This window comes from Glycine soja, chromosome 5 (assembly GCF_004193775.1).
Source record: "Glycine soja cultivar W05 chromosome 5, ASM419377v2, whole genome shotgun sequence".
Classification (NCBI taxonomy): Eukaryota; Viridiplantae; Streptophyta; class Magnoliopsida; order Fabales; family Fabaceae; genus Glycine; species Glycine soja.
This window is the reverse complement of record NC_041006.1, coordinates 1,980,286-2,000,892: the sequence shown is the minus strand read 5'-3', so window position 1 is coordinate 2,000,892 and position 20,607 is coordinate 1,980,286. Positions and strand designations below refer to the sequence as shown.

The window sequence follows — 20,607 nt, the reverse complement described above, 5'->3', positions numbered from 1 at the left end:
GATTGAATTTTAAATTCAATGGATAATTAATTATATCTCCCAACCATTTATTAGATATAATAACCATTTGCCACGTACTTTGAATTTCAGAAATTAGATTAAGATATATGTTGGAAATAAAATATCTGAAATGAATTTGAGTAACTAAAAAAACCATCATAACTGAAATCACCTTTGCTTTCCACTTAATGAAAAACAAGGAAATATTGTTAATTTCCTGCATTAGAATGGAAAGGAAACGAAAGCAATGAAGCTTAGATTGAGAATTCTAAGAACTGAAAAGTGAGTCCATTTAAAAAAAAAGGCAAGAGTGGTACAAATAGAAAAAAAGTGAGTCCATTAAAAAAAAAGGCAAGAGTGGTACAAATAGAAGGACTTCCGTGCATGCATGGCATTACCATGTCCATGAACTAATAAATCATACTTAATTTATAAGTACCTGATCAGAGTGGGAAATCACAATGTGAAGTTTTGTTGTGATCTCTGTTAGGTGTGGATATGATGTCATGCAAAACATTGACCAGAAGGTAGCTATGGCATTCATCAGCTACATTTTCAACAAGCCAGGTTTGTTTTTGCCAAACTTGTTTTGGAAATGGCATTACAAGTTACAGCAAACAATTACATAAGCTACTTTAATGATTTAACAAGGTACAACAAAGGAAAGACAAATTCTTCTACATAAAAAATTCTCTACATATAAGTGTAAGTGCTATACAAGAATATCAGTTTTCTGTAGTACCTATTTTTGTTTTTTCGGGTGAGTTTTCTGTAATATGGATAATAAACTACTCAGGATAATAAAACAGCATTCAAGCAAGCTAAAATATATATTTTTAATCAACATTGCAGTTCCTTGAGTTTTAGCACAGACCTCTCTCTCTCTCTCTCAATTTTTCTGACCTCAATAACTGAACCTTTATAAATTAATAGAAATGGAAAACTCAAGATCCAATAAAAGCTGAACTAATCATTTGTTGTTTATTTCTCGACACCAACCACAAGCTAATATATAGCCACATGTTCAATTTATACCTCATGGGGCACACTGTGATTAAGAGTGCATATGATCTTAACCTCCATTTTTATGACTAGAACTATTTAAATCGTAATGATATTATTAAATATTACCCACTAATGATATTTATTGGAATCAAACTTCCAAACGAATCCCATTGACTCTATAAACTAAGTTGACGGGCTGCCAAGTATTTTAGCCATTTTCGATCCAAAACAGATTTTTATCTTTTTTATTTTCAAATTTCTTTTTAATTTTTCCCCGCAGGCCAATTTGGGTATGATGTAAGGCTGCTTCGTGGATAAAAGAATTTAATACTAAAACAGTATAAGTTTCTTGTCAAACTTTCATTCAGACTCTTGATTTTCATTAAGTTAAAATTTAATCGTCTTAGTTATGTTTATGTCAGCACGAACATACCACATAAACTATAGCAAGAGATAATAAAAATATATAATTAGGAAAAATGAATTAGCAATTATAAATAGAGGTACTTTGTGAAAGTTAACTTTCTTCAGATATTTTCCCCTCATTTTCAAAATAATTCGCTTTACAGATTTTGATTCGTTACAAATTATTTAAAAAATAAAAAATATTAATTAATTGTGTTCAACTTTATTCTTGTGAATAATATCTTCATTTAGTGGAATGCGAGAACACTAATAACAAAATGAGAGAAAGATATCATTAAATAACTCATTTTCTATTAAAATTGAGAATATTTAATGGCCTTAGTCTATGTGTAAAACCTTAAATGATAATTATTTATATATTGCTTAAAAATTGGAAAAAATATTGAAAATATAATATTTAATGTTATAAACAAATCTTTTTGGATTTTAAAATCATAGTTTTCTTTATATTACTCTTCAACCATTTTTGCAAGGGTGATGATTAATAAAATCGTAAATAAAATTTCAATGGAACTAGTTAATTATTGCTAAGCTGAAAAGTAAAGATTTAACTCTTACAAGGAGAAAATAAAACAAGTAATCTTAGTCATAGATGAAAAAAAATAACGATAGATGTTAAGTACGTGCACATGCATAATAATAAATCATGAATGTATTGGAATTTTAACCATTAATTTTTGTATAAAATAGTTGAGATTACTTACTTTATTTTTATTCATTTTATAGAAGTCAAATAAGAAGAATATAATTTTGAAGCATGTTTTATGCAAAAAACTCCAATTACCTTTTGAAGTCTTTGAAACATTAAAATAAACAACAATACTGTAACTCCTTACTAAATTTTATTTGGTAAATGCCATACTATTTTTAAATGCTAATACTACTCTTAACCAACATTTTAATAGGAAAAAATAAACATATAAAAATTAAATTTTATATAGGTAAATTTATATAAAACTTTTGATGCCAGAGTGCATACATTTACAGATATAAGTGGAGTGCATTTTTTATATTAGTAAATACAAATTTAAAACAGAATTCTTGTGGGAAAAATAGCTTCCTAAGAGCATCTCTAAGGATTTTTTTTTGACAGATCTGACAAAATTTATTAAGTAATCCACTTTTAAGTTCTTGAGTTTAAAGTGGGTTCTACTTTGTCATATCAAATTTAAGCCATTCACCCACATTTTAATCCAACAATGTAATTTCTGAGAAATCTACATTTTTTCTATTTGCACTTAATTTTGGTTTATCATTAAAATATTATTTTTTAAATAATAAATTAATTCTTTATTCATGAGCAATCGTTCTTTATATAAAGAACTGTAGTTAAATTTAAGCAACTCATCTACCAGTTAGATTAGCTCTAACATAAGAATGAAGAACATTTTTTTAGTTTAAGAAACTCACCTAAGCAACTTCATCGAAATTGCTATAACCAGTAACCAAATATGCACTGTTCGCTCACCTGAGGGGAGGGGAATTACACCTCCTCCTGATTATAAAAAATAAATATGCACTGTTCAGATTGCATAGCCTTCCTTTCAGTTGCAATAGTCGACAAAGCAGTAACAGAATCATCTGCTGCCAGCTACTACTAAAACCGATTAAACGTAGGATTTCCTCCATACAGTGCAAGTGACCAAACGCTATCTCAAGTTGCCACATTAAAAAGCACAAATGTATTGCTCCATTTCTTTCAAATGGTAATCCATATCAATTGGTGCCAATTCATGCATATTACACCCATCCTATGCTAAATTCATCCTAGCATAGGATCTAAGATTTACAATGGTTAAATCCCATTTTATTAATAAATTCTATGATCAAAATGTAAAAAAAAAAAAGTGGAAGAGTGTTGTTTAACCACTGAGTTGAATTTTATAGTAAGGTGCACTTTGCGTCGTTTGTGCCGTTGCAATTTCAGTTTGTAACATAGTAGTGGTCCAGCCATCGCCCTCACTATCTTGATGAATTATTATGATATTTGCTACTGAGAGAGTACGTAGTGATTAGTGAGAAGGATTTATTAGCATACCACTTGTGTGCCAAGAAAGAGAAGGAAACAACATATAGATGGATGGGTGGTCAGGTTTTATGGTAGGTGACAAAACAACCACCTTGTGCTCACATGTCTTCTTTATGTGTATTATAAAATCTACCTTTCTATTCCTTCATGTGTAATGGCTTGGGGTACCTATCCTAATTTTTCAACACCTCATTCATTTTTCTTTGATGCAAAGAAAAATAATTACCCCACAAACATGTCACCTTTGGAGTTTATGATTTTATAATTAAGTACATTTCTAAAATGCAAGGTGGGAAGTGCGTCAAAACAAACAGTACCAATCTGTTGCACAGTACCACACACATCAGTTAGAATTCATTCCTGGACTTTCTAAGAGAACCAAAATAGTGAGCTTAAACTTTGAAAGAAATGAAAATTATTCTATAAACAAAAAAGTAATAACATATAGAATCCGGAAAAATAAAATTAAAAAAACAAAAAAAGGAAGAGAACAGTATATTATGAACTACTTGAAAAATCTGAACAAAAACAGAAATACCCTGAAGAGGAAGAAGAAGATACATATCCTGTAAAGAATGAATGGAATGAATGCAGAAACATTTCTATACAGTTTGAATCTTCACTCTGAAGTTGCAGCAGCACTGATGGAACAATAAACTATGTCACCTTTGGCTATGAGATAAGGCCTACCAGTGCCTCCTGTTTGTGGTTGTCTTCTACTATCCACCAGGGTCTGTTACTGTTAGAGTCAGCATGGCTATTGCTTTCTTCCTCAGTAGCAGCAGGAAGATTAAGATCAAGGAAGTCCCTAATTTCTGCCACTGGTTCCTGAAGCACAATTGTTTGAAAGCTTCTACTCTCAGACCCACCAACCATATGAGATCTCTTATGGCCACCCAAGGCTTGGCCAGATGGAAAAACCTTGAGGCAAATTGGGCACTCATGCCCCTTGCTCTTCTTGGACTCATTAACTGTTTCCACCTCATTATGAAAACTAGCACCATGTTGATGTTCCACCACACACTCACTGTCACCGTTCTTCATGAGCTTGTTTTCAGTTATTATTGGGTCAGGAGAGAGATCAGTTTCAATGCTGTTCTCACTGCTCTCATTCCTTGAAGCAAAGCATCCTTTGATCTTCTTGTGGCTAGCTCTATGGCCTCCAAGTGCTTGGTATGAGTGGAAAATTTTGTTGCAAGTGGTACACTCAAACTTGCCTCTCTTGTTAGAGTTCTTGCTAGATTCAGCTTCTGAAGCCTTGTCCATCCAGTTCTTATTTGACTTCAATTCAGAACCTGAAAACTTTGTCTTGATTGAGCTGTACTTTTTGCCAGTAGTTGTAACCGACTTTGATAAAGCTGATTCTGTTCCATTGACTCTTCTGCTCCTCCTATGTTCACCTTCAGAATCCTCCAATGCCGATACATACTCAAGCTCAGACTTGTAGGCCTTTTCGTACCCTTTATTGGAAACTCCATTTTTGTTCACTCTAAATCCATTTTCAGGAATCTCAGTAGTAATAGTAGTAGCAGTAGTAGTCGTCAAAAGTTGTGAACTCTTACCTCTGGTTGAGTTGGGATTTTCTGAATTGCCAACCTCCCACTTGTTATCACTTTGCTTGATCAGTTTTGCTTGATCAAATTTGGTGATCAAATTAGTTCGAACCGAAGATCGAGCTTCGAAATAAGCAGAGTTATTGTCAGAGGACTCGGCAACAGAATGAGGACCACTCCAAGGACTCACATCCCTACTAAGCATCATCAAGCTCATAGCAACCTCTTCTTGCTCTTGCTCAGCCTCAGAGAGAGAAGAAGAAGGATTGGCAAAAGATACAACAGAAGAAGTTGTTGTTGCTGCTGCTGCTGCTGCAGAAGAAGCAACCACCGTGTACCTTGTTCTTCTCTTGGACCTTCTTCTCTTATTCGGAGCAGTTGCTTCGTTATCAGATTGGCTATCCATAACCACCTTAGCATTAGTCCAAGAATCTTGATCTTCCAAGCTGTTGGAAACTCTCTCTTTCTCAGAATGGCATTTCATGTGGCCAAACAAGGCCTTCCAAGACTGGAACCCTTTGCCACACTCTTTGCAGAACTTGTCAAACACCAAAGGGTCTTCGCTTGAATAATCTGAGATTCTCCAAGTCTTCTTGGGTTTCTCTCTGAGACCATAGCCAGCAGTGTTAGCTGCAGCAGCAGCTTCAGAATCCTTGTCTCCACCATTGTTGTGTGAAGATGAAAGCTTTTCTTTTTCATTCATCTCAGATGAAAAGTTGGTTATATGAGACCTCATGTGACCCCCCAAGGATCTGCCACAAGGGAAGCACTTGCCGCAGAACTTGCACGCGTGTTTCAATTCTTGATGAATTCGATGATCTCCTTCCATTGAATTTCGATACGAATCAGAGAAGAAGGAGAAAAACAAAAGGGTTGTTGTTCTTTGGGAGGGTGAATCAGAGAGTTTCCAAGAATGCTGAATTCATCGATCTCGTAACGCGAATCAGAAGAAGAAGAAGAGTAAAACTAGCGAGACCCAGATCAGATTATTGAGGTGGAACTGCGAAAAAGCTGCACCATGCTACCTTTTTGCACTGACTGCTGAGAGAAAAAGAAAAAGAAAGGACACTTCACACTTGTATGAGTTTCAACAAAACTCCAAATCTAAGGCACAAAAAGAGGAAAAAAAGAAGAGAGAATGAGTAGTGAAGTAAACAAAGCAAAGCAAAGTTGTCTCTGGTTACTACTACAAGTTGCTTATTGGGTAGTTGGGTTTGGAAGAAAGAAAAAAATCAAAAACTTGAATAGGTGGAGAAGAGTTGTGGTTGTGCTATGATGGCGAATGAACAAGGCAAGAGAGAAGAAAAAAAGAATTATAGTGAGCGTTGATTTTCTCTCTTGCTCTCTCTCTCTCCTCTCCACTTGACTATATTTGGAGGAGAAATCCATGCATGGAAGCAAAGAGGGAGGATAGCAGCACGTGTACTCAACTGAGGATACTACGCCACTCCTAATCCAACGGGTTAAGATTTGGCCACGTAAGCATCCCTATAGCTGAGGAAGCTACTAAAACTAATAAGGAAATGCTATTGTATTTGCTTCCACTCACTCTCTTCAAGTGAAAGGTTCCACTCTCCGGCCGTTATTCTTTGGACTTTCTATTACTGAATGCTTTTTTATTTCAAGTGGGGCCCATGCTTACCCTCTATCCAGTTGCTTCACTTCACATCCCAATCAAAGCCTGCTGCCATGCCCACTGTTTTCAGGGTAATTTTGTCAATCCACTAAAAGTCCCCAAACATTGGGTGGGTCGTTCTCAAGTGGGGTTTCTTTTATTTTTCAAGTTCTTATTCTTCTTAGTCGGTTCGGTGAGGTTGCTCCTTGTCTTAAATATTAACCATTTTTTCCCCTTTTATTCTTTTTTTGTTGCATACATAGTTGAACTAATTGTGATATACTAGATAAGTGAGTTATTATAAATCTTCTCAATATTATATTTAATCTGTACGGATAAAAAAATTTGATATACCACCACCAAATCGTGTTACCCGGATACTACTACCAGCTCAGCATATGATTAGTAGTAAGTAATGCAACTAGAAAATGGTATATTAATGTGTGAATAACCGTGATATCTCTGCCTCTTTATCTTTCTTTTTTTTCAATATATCTTTTGGAATCCTCGATAATAATAATATAGAGTATTTTAAATGTCATATTTCCTCCAAGGGCCACAACGCATACAGCTAAATTCTCTTGGCATGGCTGGAATTGTTTATATTGGTTAGGTACTCTTGTGGACTCTAAAAATGTATATTGGTTGGAGAATAAGAACTTGGGAGTTCTAGGCCTACCCATTAGAGGGGGAGTGTTGCCTATCCATTATGCCTTCTCAGTATGTCAGTTGGCCATTTTTTTTTACCCCAGTTGCGAAAAAGGATCATAGCATCATAGATGTAATCCAAGGAAACTATAAATTTTTACTTAATTTCCTTCTTTTGGTTTTTTAACACTTGGAAATAAAGGTATTTTTTGAATTTCTATGATGTAAAATATTCATAAGTTTTGTTAGCGATGATCCATCTTTGTCTAAAAATTGTGTAATTATTTTTAACGAGATCTCTCATTTCCACTAAGTTTATTGATAAAAATTGTAAATAAAAAATTTCTGTGGAGTTTATATTAGTAAAGCAATGCTTATTCAGTTATTTGGTCTAGTAATTAAGTTGAATGCGAACATGTTGGGTCTGGCTGTTTCTCTGTTTCTGATTTTTCTTTTCTTTTTATATTATACGTGCAAACTCTTAAATAGAGTATGAGAAAAAAAAATTAATAGAGGATCAATCTCCAATATTGACATTACACATAAATGATTAAAATCTTAAAATTTTGGGTCGTTGTCATTTGAAATATTTTCTATAGATGGAATTTGTGATATGTCGCCAGCCCCACCCCCCTGAAAGAAAAAGAAAAAGTGATGCGTTATTTTCTACTATGTCGCAAGTATGAGTCACACCCACAGTAATAAATTGCAGCTACCGATGGAATTTATCAAATGAGATATTCTCCTTTCTGTTAATTGAGATTTTTATATTCATACACGTCACAGTAGAACCGAGAACCCATGCATAATGCAGGTGAAAACTGTGAAAGCTAGGTCAAATATATTTACTGGCATTAAAACATCGCATAAATTTAAATCTTATGGTGAGACTTTTGAAATTAAACAGTTAACACTGAAGTTCTCAATACAAATGAAGAATAAACATTTCCAAATAATTTCCTACGGATATGCACAGTCAAAGATTAAAATACATAATTAATTCAATTTAAGATCGACCTAAAAATAAAACAACTAAAACTCACATTTTAGGTCCATCCATAAAAAGATATTTTCTATTAGTTTTTTAAAACAAAAAAAGTCACATGTATTAAAAAAATGTCATATATATTGACAAAAAGTCTTAAATTTAGCTCTCACATTTAAATTATTTTTTTCTTCTTAAAGTTTACTTTAGACCTTATTTACCCATGGGTCAACCCTGATTTAATTGAACATTCATATGTTCTATACTACTATCCATAAACTTGAAAATCAATTGTACCTAGCTAGAACCTTCTTTAATTCATTCATTTATCAATAAGAAAACATTTCATTTGATAAATTTATTTGGTTACACAGTTAATTGTTTTGTCTGTTATATTTTTAGAGTTTAATATTTATGCATTATCATTAAAAAAAATTATATAATCAAAAGCAATCAGAAATTATAATATAATTTCTAAATAGAAGATGAAATGAATATTGCAAGTGAAGTTTTAAAGCAAATAATGTAAGTTCAAAGTATCACTTTATCTATTAAAGACAAAAAATTGACAATACAATATTGAGTTAATTTAGTTGCTGGTATAAGTTAAAGAGACAAGAAAAATATGTTAAGCAATTTCGTCCATAATTGCTCACTATTAATGCATTCTTTGACAATAAAATGAATTGAAGTGTAAGGTATAGGGTGAGAGGAGTACAACTATTAAAATAAAAGGAAAGAGCAATATATTTTAAGCATCAATATTTTTTTTCTAACTAACATATTAATACAAAGTAACCCACCAAAAGTAGTGACTAATTTTTATTGAGAATCATAAGCACACATAAAATAAGTATTTTTTCTCAACACAATTTATTTCATTTTCAATGATCATTCATAAATTAATTCCTGAATTATTTGGTTAAAAAATATAAATTATTATCACTTGTATTAATCATAATTGATTTTTTAAACATCTATATATAAGAAGAAAGATATATAATTTACTTTTTTTATAAAAAAAAATTGTACATAAACTATATATCTACTTAATAAAATTGAATTAATGTAGTCCAATCCATTTTACTCTGAAAAACAAACTGCATGAGAGTATGATATGTTAATTCTGTAGAGAAAAAAAAGGACAATGTATATACCTGCCTCGTTAAAAATCTTTGATCACTTTGTTCTGGTTAAAATAGATATCGTCCAAAAAATCTCGACAAATAGGTGAATCTTAAATATGTATCAGTGTGTGTGTACTGTCCTACATTATGCATGTTTCATGTATATTTCATGCACACCGTATCGGTATCTGACCTAATCATTCCAATAGAGAGAAGGTAGATCAAATATTATATATACATAAAAACTAGGTGCAGCAAATGTGATTTACATTAGTTAATCACTTTAAGGTATCTGATTAGATTAGGCATCGTTAATTCATTGATACACCCTGAATAAACAAGTAGTACTAGCTGTCTAGCATCGTGACTTGTGATGCCTTGTTATTTTAAGACAAGGGTGCATTGGATCTTAGTTCGTGCTCAATTGCTGACTATAATATCCTCACAGATTGGCCAGCATGGCTAGCTTTTAAGGGTCATAGACCAAAGTAATTAAGTGCCGGCATTTTTTTTCATTTATCAAGCCGGCCACGTTCATTGCTGTAACCATAACATGAATGTCTTATTAGCAGCCACGGGTTATGTTATGACTCAAACAACTTCACTGTGTAATTGCTTCGCTTAATGTGTGCCTCTTTTTGCCGGCAACTTAGTACGGTAGTTAGCTGTATTTGTTTGTTTTCCCCAGTCTTTGTTGTTGTAATGGATGATCCACAAAGAGAAGCTTCGTGTGCAAAAGGATTAGAGATGCTAAGCATTAGAATATGATGTTTCAAATAATAAAAATAATACTATATGATTGGACTTTTTATCCCCCGTATTAATTTTCTATTAAGGTAACATGTGCGTTCACATAATGTATGCGATGTGCCTAGCAGCTAGCACACCTAGCCTTCACTCGATGTGCATTCCCCACATTCTTTTAGCCTATATATGTAATATCAAATATGCTATGCCTTTTTATATATATTACTATGAAATTACTTCAATTATCTCTTGGATGGCTGGATTGAAGAACAAATAAACACGTTCTTAACTTGCCTGAGAAACTACTTAGTATAGATTACTGTGAAAATTGAGTAATGTGGAGAAAAAAGGACCATACATTTGAACTTCCATTAAATATTTGTTTAAAGAAAAAAAAAAAAAGAAGTCTATGAATTTACATCATGATGGTAATGCACGTGAAAACTTAAATTTAGAGAGCACAAGTCGTTAAAAGTAACGCTGCATTGAATGGTACTAAATATTGAGGTACCATGAGCTGGTGTACTAGATGCAATTTCAAGCACCAAAATCTAACAAATTCACGATGCAGATGGAAAAATTGTTGGGTCCACATAAGAAAAATAGATGGACCAAAATTAATATTTAACGAGAATACAGCTGAGCATATAGTTTGCTTAGAAGTGGTTGAACTTCTCTGTACTAATTGGTATATAATAGAGTACAACGCAGAGAATTCACAGAGCAGACTTGTCTCTTTTGGCCCGCACTAAAGCATCTGGGATCTGTCAATCTCTGAATGGCACCTTGAAGAAACTTCACTTGTGGGGGAAGACTTTGGGCTATGCAAAAGTGATAACAGAATTAACAAATATAACCACCAAGCGCGTAGATTGTGGAGTTGTTTTAGCTTCACAAAATGGTCTCAGTCCTAAGTACGGAAGTGTGTTAAATATTTGGAGTTATAGAGTATTGTCATTCTTATTGGTCTTTTTCAAATTATCAAATATTTATATTTTTAAGCCAAAAAGAATTAACAAATATTAAATTGGGAGAAAAAAATTGAACACTCACTAGTCACTAGTCACTAGTCACTACTTGTGTTCCACTCTAAAGACTGTAGCATATGTGGTGTGAGATGCCTTTCTTAAGGTTTATGATAGTTTAGCCATTCAAAATGCTAGCTATCCGTGATCAAGTCCTAGAAACACTGTCGGTAGCAGATGATTGAGTTGAGGTATACATGTGCTTTATTATTTAGACAGAGCTTAGTTTTGCTTAGCTCTTCCACAAGCTCTACCTTTTTTTAATTAATTATAGATCTCGTTTCACTTTTGTACTTGGTCTTAATTTCTAACCACCCTAAAGTTGCTTTAATTTTGGAGAAATTGCCTTCATTCATGTTGCATACTTCTCTTGATGAAGTTTGATAATGTACAAAATCATAGCTCAAATGATTCCCAATGGCCTACATATATAGGTGAATTCAGTGCACATAATTGCTGACAAGCACTTGATTTCGAAGCTTTCTTTATCATTATTTTTTTCCATTTTAAGATTTACTTGGGGTTTTAAGCTGCTTTTTGCATACACCCTATTCGTGTAATTATGAGAAGGGGAAGTGTAAAAAGTTAGACAAAGGTTAGTTGAAGATGTAATAGATGTCTTAGCCACTTTGTTAAGGTTTCAATTTTTTATTGGTCAGTTTAGATGTGGCTGAAACATTAGTGATTGATTTTATAAAATGATTAGAAAGTAGAACTTTCTTTTCCTTTGGTGGGTGATTTGATAGTAGCAGATACTAATTTGTTATAAGCTGGACAGGCTTTAATCAAGTCACAACTCGCAAGCTAGTGTTTTCTGGCAGTTGAAGCCTTATATCTCAACTTTTTTTTCAGAAAAGTTCAGTTAAAAAATGAGTAATTACCCTCACTAAGATAAAAAAAAAAAAATAGATAATAGCCAAAGAATATAGATTTGTAGGAGACTTCATTTAACTACTTATATAGAACGTGTAGCTAAAAGGTGCATGTGTTGCTTCATTCAAGCAATAATGGTGCATGTGTTAGGGAGGAAGTCATCACCAGAAATGCTTTGGGGATACTCAAAAAGAATTATTAAATTTTCATGTAAGAAAAGGAAGTTTTGTCTGAGAAATAAAATAAGTTTTGTGATAATGTGGGACCAATAATATACCTGTCCTTTGTATGAAAAGTGAGGTTTGGTAAAGAAAACCACCATTATCGCGTTACAACCTTTGTATTTTGGAGCATTTGGTTTAACTACTAAGTGCTAACAAAGCAAAATGTCCCGTGCCAAGTTAATTTCAGCCTAATCAAAGTTAGTTAGGCATAATAATAAGAAGTGTACAATTTGCACATATGGGCCTATTAGGGGCAAACTGTTCCGGTAGGAAGTATAAAATTCTACACAGAAAGATTAGTGACTCTCTGGCTTTGTTTCCATACTCTGCTACAAGCCTAAATTCCTCACATTTCATTTACTCTATCTCTTCTCTAAATATGTATGGCTTTCAAATTTGAAATGTCCATGTGGGATGACTGGCTATATCTCAATTACTTAATAACTCAACTCTTTACCACGCCACCAATTTGTCAAGAATACTGTCAAATTATAATTATTAATTTAGTGTCTCGTGTCTTGTACACGTGAAATTTATAACCCATAAATTATTTAATATTATTGCATTTTTAATATATGTATATATTAGTAAAACTATAAATACTGATATATGTATTCAAATTGTTTTATATTTATGTATGTCTTATATAATTTTAGTTTGTATAAAATTATATCAAAAGGTTTTTAAAAAGGTGATTTCTTTGATCCATGTTAATGTGGATGAGTACATGTTTCTCAACGAGTAGGAGAATCAATCCACTCCTGTGTAATTTCAATAAATTGAGAAGTAAACATGAATAATCTGGCACCCTACAAGTACTGCTCCGAATCAAACCCAACTTTGACTGGAAGTAAATAAATTAATTATATTTTTCAATATATTTTTAATTAACTAATTTATATATCTTCTAATATCCGGTAAATTACATGATTGTGGCTAAATAAAAAATACTATTGATAATTGTACTAGTCAAGTGTATTGATTATTTTGATTAAAATTTGTAAATTTTATAACAATTTAAGATATACATATAAAAACAAATCTATATGTATAAATCTGTCACATTTTCTATGGAAAATGAAAAATAAAAAAGGAGAACAAATCACGTTTAGAATGCTAAAAAAATCTGTCAAATTTTTATTGTTTATGTTAATTAAAAATTAAATTTGGTTAAAATAAGTAATATCAATTATTTTCTGTTTTCACAATTTTTAATTTATGGTTTTTTGAATTTTTAAATAAATTTAATTTGAGTATGATGTTTTGACTTTTGAGTAAAAATTCATATAATTATAATTTAATTTTATTTAATCAAAATATTATTTATGTTTACTTTCATAAATTAAAATGATAAAATGTAAATAAACATTACATTATAGTAAGAAGATATAAAATCATAAAATAAAAAATAAAACTATAAAAATAAACTAATGAAAAAAGTAAATAAAAAAAATTATATTTGAGGAAGAAGATAAAAGAAATGAAATTATTCTATGTCAATTACTAATTTCTTTGGAACATAAAGATCCTTGAAGTAGGTATTATTTCTCGTAACAAAGTTTTCTTTGTATGCATCGACAATCAAACCTTGAAAATAAATCAATCCAATATCAATAAAAATATCACTAAAAATTATTACATCTTTCAATCACTTTGAATATTAGTGTAATATTATTGTCTTGTAACACATTGAAGACTAAATGACATGATGCGGAAGTGGAAAAAATTGTCATATATCAATACCCTAAAAATGATAAATTTGTATATCTATGCCAATCAAACAATGATAAACTTCATCATAAATAACATAAAAAATAGAAAAAAATGTTAATTGCGTGAACGGAGAACAGTTGTGATAGATAAGTAAAATCTTCTAATTGTATTTTCTTATAAATTTGAGTTTAAGTTTAAAATAGTATATATATATATATATATATACTATTATTAAAATAGGCGCCACGTGGCTTAGTTGTTTGATTAACATAATTAAAATAATCAGAAAAAAACCCAAAAATGTAATAATTATTATTTATTATTCTAAATTATTTTGAATTATTTATATAATTAAATGAAGATTACATATATATGATCATGTACTTTATTTTATTTTTATTAGTCATATTTTAATTTGAAATTTATCATTAAAAATAAAATAAGTTTATTTAATATTTTTAGAGAAAATCAATATAAAATTATTTTAAATAAAGGTGAATATCATTTTCATTTAATTCTAGAAAAATCTTATTAAATATTTTTTTTAGTTTGATATACCAAATTTATAAGGATTTAATGTGTTTTCATTCACAACATATTATTTATATTTTTGAAATTCAATATCATTAACATAATTTTTCTCTTTGCTTAAATATAAAAAATAGGTTAAATTAGTTTTTAATCTTTTAATTTATTTTTAATGTTTAATTTAGTATTTTTCTTGGTTCAATTTATTTCCCTAATTTTTAAAATTCGTTTGATTTAATCTTCTAATATTTTTTTATTCAATTTAATGCCTAATTTTTAAAAACAGTTCAATTTCAAGAGATGCAAACATTTAATCAATCAGGGCACTATGTCACTGCTGACGAACGTGATCTATGGTATGTTTCAACTTTCAAACATTTTACAAATAAATCACCAAAAGTGAAAAGTGGCAAATCCGATATTTCATTGACCGAAATGCATTCTTTTGTTTAGAGAAGTTGTCATCAAGTTACTGCGTTATAAAAAGCACGTTTTCTGTTTTAGTCGGTATGTAGTAGAAGAGTGTGATTATCCGAAAGCTTTAATTAACTCAACCCATCAAGCCAAAGCAAAAGAAAAAGAAAGATACAATCATAATTCATTCAATGCCAAGACAAAAATGTCGAGACGGAAGTACAAACACTCCATTGCCTTGTTTCCACAAAAATAGCAAGACAGATGAACTTACCCGGAAATCATAAAGAAAAAGAGTGGTGAAACAAGGAGAGAAAAAAGTTAAAAAGGAATCCCAATAACTCAATAAGTGTCTTCAAAATCATTCTTAGAGTGAAAAAAGAGGTCCAATGCCCAACTGGGTAAGCATGTATTTAGAAGGCTGATTCAAGTCCTTAAGAATAACTTTGATTATAGTCTGGATAACAGAGAGCCTCTCCTTTTTATAGAGAACCTTTCACCTAAACTACAGCTAAATTCAATGAAAGAAATATTGGAGTATTTTGTTGGTCTTCTATTGTGATAAACGCATATATATCGCAGAATCTATGCCATTAACCTTATTCTTTTCCATCTCAAATATATAAAAAAAATTAATTAATCACATTTAACTACACCAATATTACTTAAAAATTAAATTTGTTCCCAACTTACCTTTCATTGATACTTGCTATCAGAAATTTTTAAAAAGAAAGTCATTAAAACTAAAATCTTAATTAAATAAATGATATTTTAAAAATAATAGTATTAAATGAGATAAAGTTATTTGAGATTTTCTTATATTTGAAATGAAAGAAAATTATGTTTTTTGTTCGGATTGGAGGGAGTATCGTTTGTTATAAATAAATGCAGTTATACACTTATTCTCAGTTGTAAATGTCAAATGTTCAGCTATATAGTGTGAAACGTGATTAGTGTGTTGGGACTAACTAGGTTAACGACAGATTATTGGGCCAGTCCAATGGGCTGGTTTAGAGCTGGACCTAGGTCCACAACAAAAACCTTGTAAAATTAAAGAAATGAACTTGGAAAAATATAAATCGAATATTAATGCAATACATTAAAGAAGTAGTGCAAGTTAACATTTTTTAAAAATTCTTTTTTGATAATCTAACCGAATACAAAAAATAAAAATAAAGAGCTGCAACAAAATAGAATAAAATGAAAATAGGACATTTTCTACTAGTCTGAAGCACCAACTTTCAGTCACAGTTGGGTGAGTGCTAAAACAGAGTTGCCTCAAAAGTTAAATCGATTGCTGACTTCAGAAGCATACTCTTTGATCTTCAAATCACAGTTGATTCTTAACTTTTTTTGGGGGGCGTGTTCCAGTTCCACCTAACGTTATAGGTGTTTAATCCTGAGGAAAATCAGATTCTGCAAACGAAACAAGCTGATTATTGGATCCCACTTGTTTTTGGTGTTGGAATGACGCTTCTTCTGCACCATAATTACCTCCTAGAAAGAATAAGATTGCCTCACGCTTCAAGCATCAGAGTAATTATTTAGTATTTGATATTGATGCACCAAAACAACCACTAAGATTATTACAAATTTTGTCTATAAAATACTTACTGTAAAAGGAATAAAAGAGAGGAAAACGATAGATGCACATATTGATACTCTTGGGAACTTTCAAAATTACATTTTGTCCCTTCAATGCTAAAATCTGAAATCTTATTTCATGGGATTCAACTCAGATTCACCACATATATTAATGTTTCAACTTATATTTTGCAAAACTAGTAGGTAAAATTTTGGATAAAATTAAAAGCTTGAAAGTTATTTAAAAAGTAAAATTATGAAAGTTGATGATAAGTTGAGTAACTGAATTGAAAATATTCAGCGAAGTTAATCGTTGAATTAGCTCGTAAGTATATAATGATATAAAAAAAACTTAATTAACTTGAAATTTGGTAACTATATACATTTTAATAATTTTATTTTCATTTTTAAATATTTTTATTAAGTGAAATAAATAGTACAAATGGATTTTTATTATTTTTAATTTCTATAAAATTATATTTTGATATACTTCTCTCATTCAAAACAAATCATTTTTGTTCTTATTATTTGGACAATATTAAGTCTGATTTCTAACCTCTATATTAACATCATAGGAAAATCCATCATTAGAAACTAAATATATATATATATATATATAAATATAAACATGCAGAAGAAAAAGAATAAAAGACCAAACAAAAAATTATAGAGGATAAAATCTTATTTAATTATCCCAAATACTACAGTACAGCCTCAAGGCAGTTGCATTTTTATTTGAATATTTTATATATTAGCCAGCAACAGGTAAACAACTAACAACAACTAAAGCCCGTCTAATGCTTGAAATGATGTGAAAAATATCAAGTGGTGAAATGTCACAAAGGATAACATATTCCTACTCAATATTCATAATCTTCAAGCCTGTTGGGGCATGTTCTTTAGCCATTGTTCTAATGGCCTCCCAATTGAGTACACAATGAATCCAATTTCTCTCAGCTTGTCAACATTCAATATGTTTCTACCATCAAACACAAATGCTGGTTTGTGCATGTTGTCATACACCCTTTGATAATCAATGTTCTTGAACTCATCCCACTCTGTAAGAATGCATATCCCATGAGCTTCTTTAGTTGCCTCATAGGCATCTCCAACAACACTAACTTGTTTCACCATAGTAGAACTCATTGGCTGCTGGTCCCATTCAACACCATCCATTGACAAATCCTTTTGAATCTGCTCCTCAGTAACGCATGGATCGTAGATGGTCAAGCACGCGTTATCCCCCAATAGTCCTTTGCAAACATCAATTGCAGGTGTCTTCCTAGTATCACTAGTGTCTTTCTTGAAGGCAAACCCCAGAATTGCAATCTTCTTACCCGAAACCGTGTTGAACATCGATGTCACAACACGCTTCACAAAACGACTCTTTTGGTAGTCATTCACCTTGATCACTTGTTTCCAGTAATTAGCCACTTCAGTGAGGCCATTGCTCTCACATATGTACACCAAGTTGAGTATGTCCTTTTGAAAGCAAGAGCCACCAAAACCAACACTAGCATTTAGGAACTTGGGTCCAATTTTGGTGTTTTTGCTTAGAGCATGAGAAACTTGTGAAACTTCAGCCCCAGTGGCCTCACATAAGGCTGACATAGCATTAATAGATGAAATCCTTTGTGCCAAAAAGGCATTATCAGCTAACTTGGAAAGTTCTGCTGACCACAAATTGGTTGTTATGATTCTGTCTTCAGGCACCCAATGAGCATATATAGCCTTCAACTTTTGGATTGCTTCTAAACCTTCAGGGCATTGGTTCCCTCCAATGAGAACCCTATCAGGGTTTAGAAGGTCTTGAATAGCTGTTCCCTCAGAGAGAAACTCAGGATTTGACAAAATTTGATACTTGATGCCCTTGCTATTAGTATTATGGCATAGAATTTTCTCAATTGCCTCAGCTGTTCTAACTGGGACAGTGGATTTCTCAACAACAACTTTGTTACACCTGGAAACATCAGCTATCATCCTAGCTGCACTCTCCCAATAGGTCAAGTCCGCAGCCTTGCCGGCTCCAAGTCCTCTGATTTTTGTTGGGGTGTTCACTGAGACAAAGATTATGTCTGCTTCATGCACGTGTTTTTCAACATTGGTGCTGAAGAGGAGGTTCTTTCCTCTGCACTGATTCACCACTTGTTCTAGGCCGGGCTCGTAAATGGGGAGCTTGTTGCTGTTCCAAGCTGATATGCGAGAGTGTGAGATGTCAACCACAGCCACTTCAATTGAGGGGCATTTGAGGGCAATCACAGCCATTGTTGGACCCCCTACATACCCTGCTCCAATTCCACATATCTTCACCATCTTCTTTTGCTTACAAATTACAACCTGCGAATCATGTCTGATACTATTTCAGCTCAAACAAAATTTTGCATGCATTGAGTCACTAATAGATCGGCTTAGTGGGCAGAGTTTAAGTAAATTGCAAGTTCAAATTTAGTTGTCCTTATTGTTTTTTTTTTATTTAAAAAAAACAACACTACACTAGTAGTGTTTTCCTTCTTTCAATTGCCAATGAAACACCCATTTGAACATAGAAGTGAGTAGGAACATGCAGACTAAGTGAAGAAGAAAAAAAAAAGGAAGGAAAAGTAAATGACATAGGCAAAGTAACAGATATCTTATTGATGAGCAGGATATAGAAAAGGCAACCATAAGAGTTAAAAATGTGAAATTAAAAAACCGTAAGTACCTTATATTATAATTGGTAAATATCTTTGGGTGCAACGCTCAGACTTCACTGCAAAGGAGTACAATAAATTAAGTGAGGGAGAGTACAAATGATAAGATGAGGATTCTAATATGGGAATGCTGTTGGAAGATAATGCAATTCAGTAAAGCGAGAAGACAATCTCCTTACGTTCCAACTTTTGCTTTTGATATCGAACTTGACTTACGTTTCAACTTTTGCTTTTGAATTAATTTATGTGCCATTGGTTGGTAAAAGTGAAGTTCCAAAATACTTATGTCTACCAAAATCATTGGCTGCTAATAAAATCCACATTTTCTTAATAAAATTAAAATATTGTTAAGGCCTAGATTATTTCGATTGAATGTCCAAATAATGTTTATATGTTGATCCTACACTCAGTCAATGACGAATCCAAAAATTATTTTTAATAAGGACAAAGAAATAGTTCATAATATTTTCACTAACAAAAAATATTAATTTTTTTTATAAAATACACAATCTGATGATAAAAAATAAAAGTAATTAAATTTTTATAAATTTAAAAGGAAAAAAATGGGTAAAATTAGTATCAATTTGAATTTATATCTTCTTTTATTTGTTTACATTCTTTTATTTTAAAAAATCATCTTATAAGAACAATACCTATTTTTTATGGGGCTAAAAATAATAATTATTTAAAATATTTAAGTAAAAAAAATTATTTAGTGGGAGTAATTACCCCTATGATTCACTATGTGCATCTCTCCCTTGCTACAATGCTAAAAATTGAAGATTCAAAGTGTAAAGACTAAAAAAACATCAACCGATCGAAGACATAGGTCATCAACCATGAAGATTTATTAGAAATTTGTAGTAATTATTAGTAATTAAAATTTATACTCTAATGTTAGACTTCTACTACATAATAGGAATTGAAACTTATAAACACACGTATCCTATTACATTTATGATACTTTTATCTGAATCCTTAATCTCCACCCATTCTAATTTCTTCTCGAAATCCATTAATCTTTTAATTTTAATTTATTTATATTTACACTTCACTTTTTATTATCTTTTATTTTTAATCTGTTTTCTTGATCAATCTTCGAGATTGACAAAAAATTTAACACATTAACTCCATTCATTGTACATGTAGAACAGAAAAGGAAAAGGGGAATGCATTAATGGTATCCGTGAAACCGTAACTTGCTAACTCTTTATTATTTTCCTGAGCTTTGGGTTCATTGTCCACACCGTAACTTCTGTTTAAAACAATAATTTGTGTGGAAAATGAAATTACTATTACGTAGAAAGAAACTAATTTATATATAGATGGATACAAAAGGTAAATTATGAGTGACACCCTCGAAGAAGCAATTTACCATCTTCGGCCAAAAGTTGATGCCATAGGTGATTTGACTCTCGTAT

General features: G+C 31.5%; 2 protein-coding genes across 3 annotated transcripts; both read right to left on the bottom strand.

Annotated features, from left to right (window-relative positions):
* Nucleotides 1-3,849: 3,849 nt before the first annotated feature.
* LOC114411819 lies at nt 3,850-6,374 on the bottom strand. Its single transcript, XM_028375529.1, has one exon. The coding sequence runs from the start codon at nt 5,840-5,842 to the stop codon at nt 4,133-4,135; it is 1,710 nt and encodes a 569-aa protein (XP_028231330.1). The 5' UTR covers nt 5,843-6,374; the 3' UTR covers nt 3,850-4,132.
* Nucleotides 6,375-17,143: 10,769 nt separating this feature from the next.
* LOC114411818 (UDP-glucose 6-dehydrogenase 1-like) lies at nt 17,144-19,381 on the bottom strand. Of its 2 annotated transcripts, XM_028375528.1 has the most exons (3): nt 19,366-19,381; nt 19,198-19,245; nt 17,144-18,846 (listed from the first exon to the last, which is right to left on the bottom strand). In XM_028375528.1, the coding sequence occupies exon 3, from the start codon at nt 18,807-18,809 to the stop codon at nt 17,373-17,375; it is 1,437 nt and encodes a 478-aa protein (XP_028231329.1). In that variant the 5' UTR covers nt 18,810-18,846; nt 19,198-19,245; nt 19,366-19,381; the 3' UTR covers nt 17,144-17,372. The 2 variants fall into 2 exon arrangements, with proteins under 2 accessions (XP_028231329.1, XP_028231328.1); XM_028375527.1 differs by lacking the exon at nt 19,366-19,381 and having other exon boundaries at nt 17,144-18,833; nt 19,198-19,342.
* Nucleotides 19,382-20,607: the final 1,226 nt, after the last annotated feature.

Excerpts from the sequence above, each read along its gene's own strand:
- LOC114411819 (XM_028375529.1), bottom strand. The coding sequence starts at position 5,842 with ATGGAAGGAGATCATCGAATTCATCAAGAATTGAAACACGCGTGCAAG.
- LOC114411818 (XM_028375528.1), bottom strand. The coding sequence starts at position 18,809 with ATGGTGAAGATATGTGGAATTGGAGCAGGGTATGTAGGGGGTCCAACA.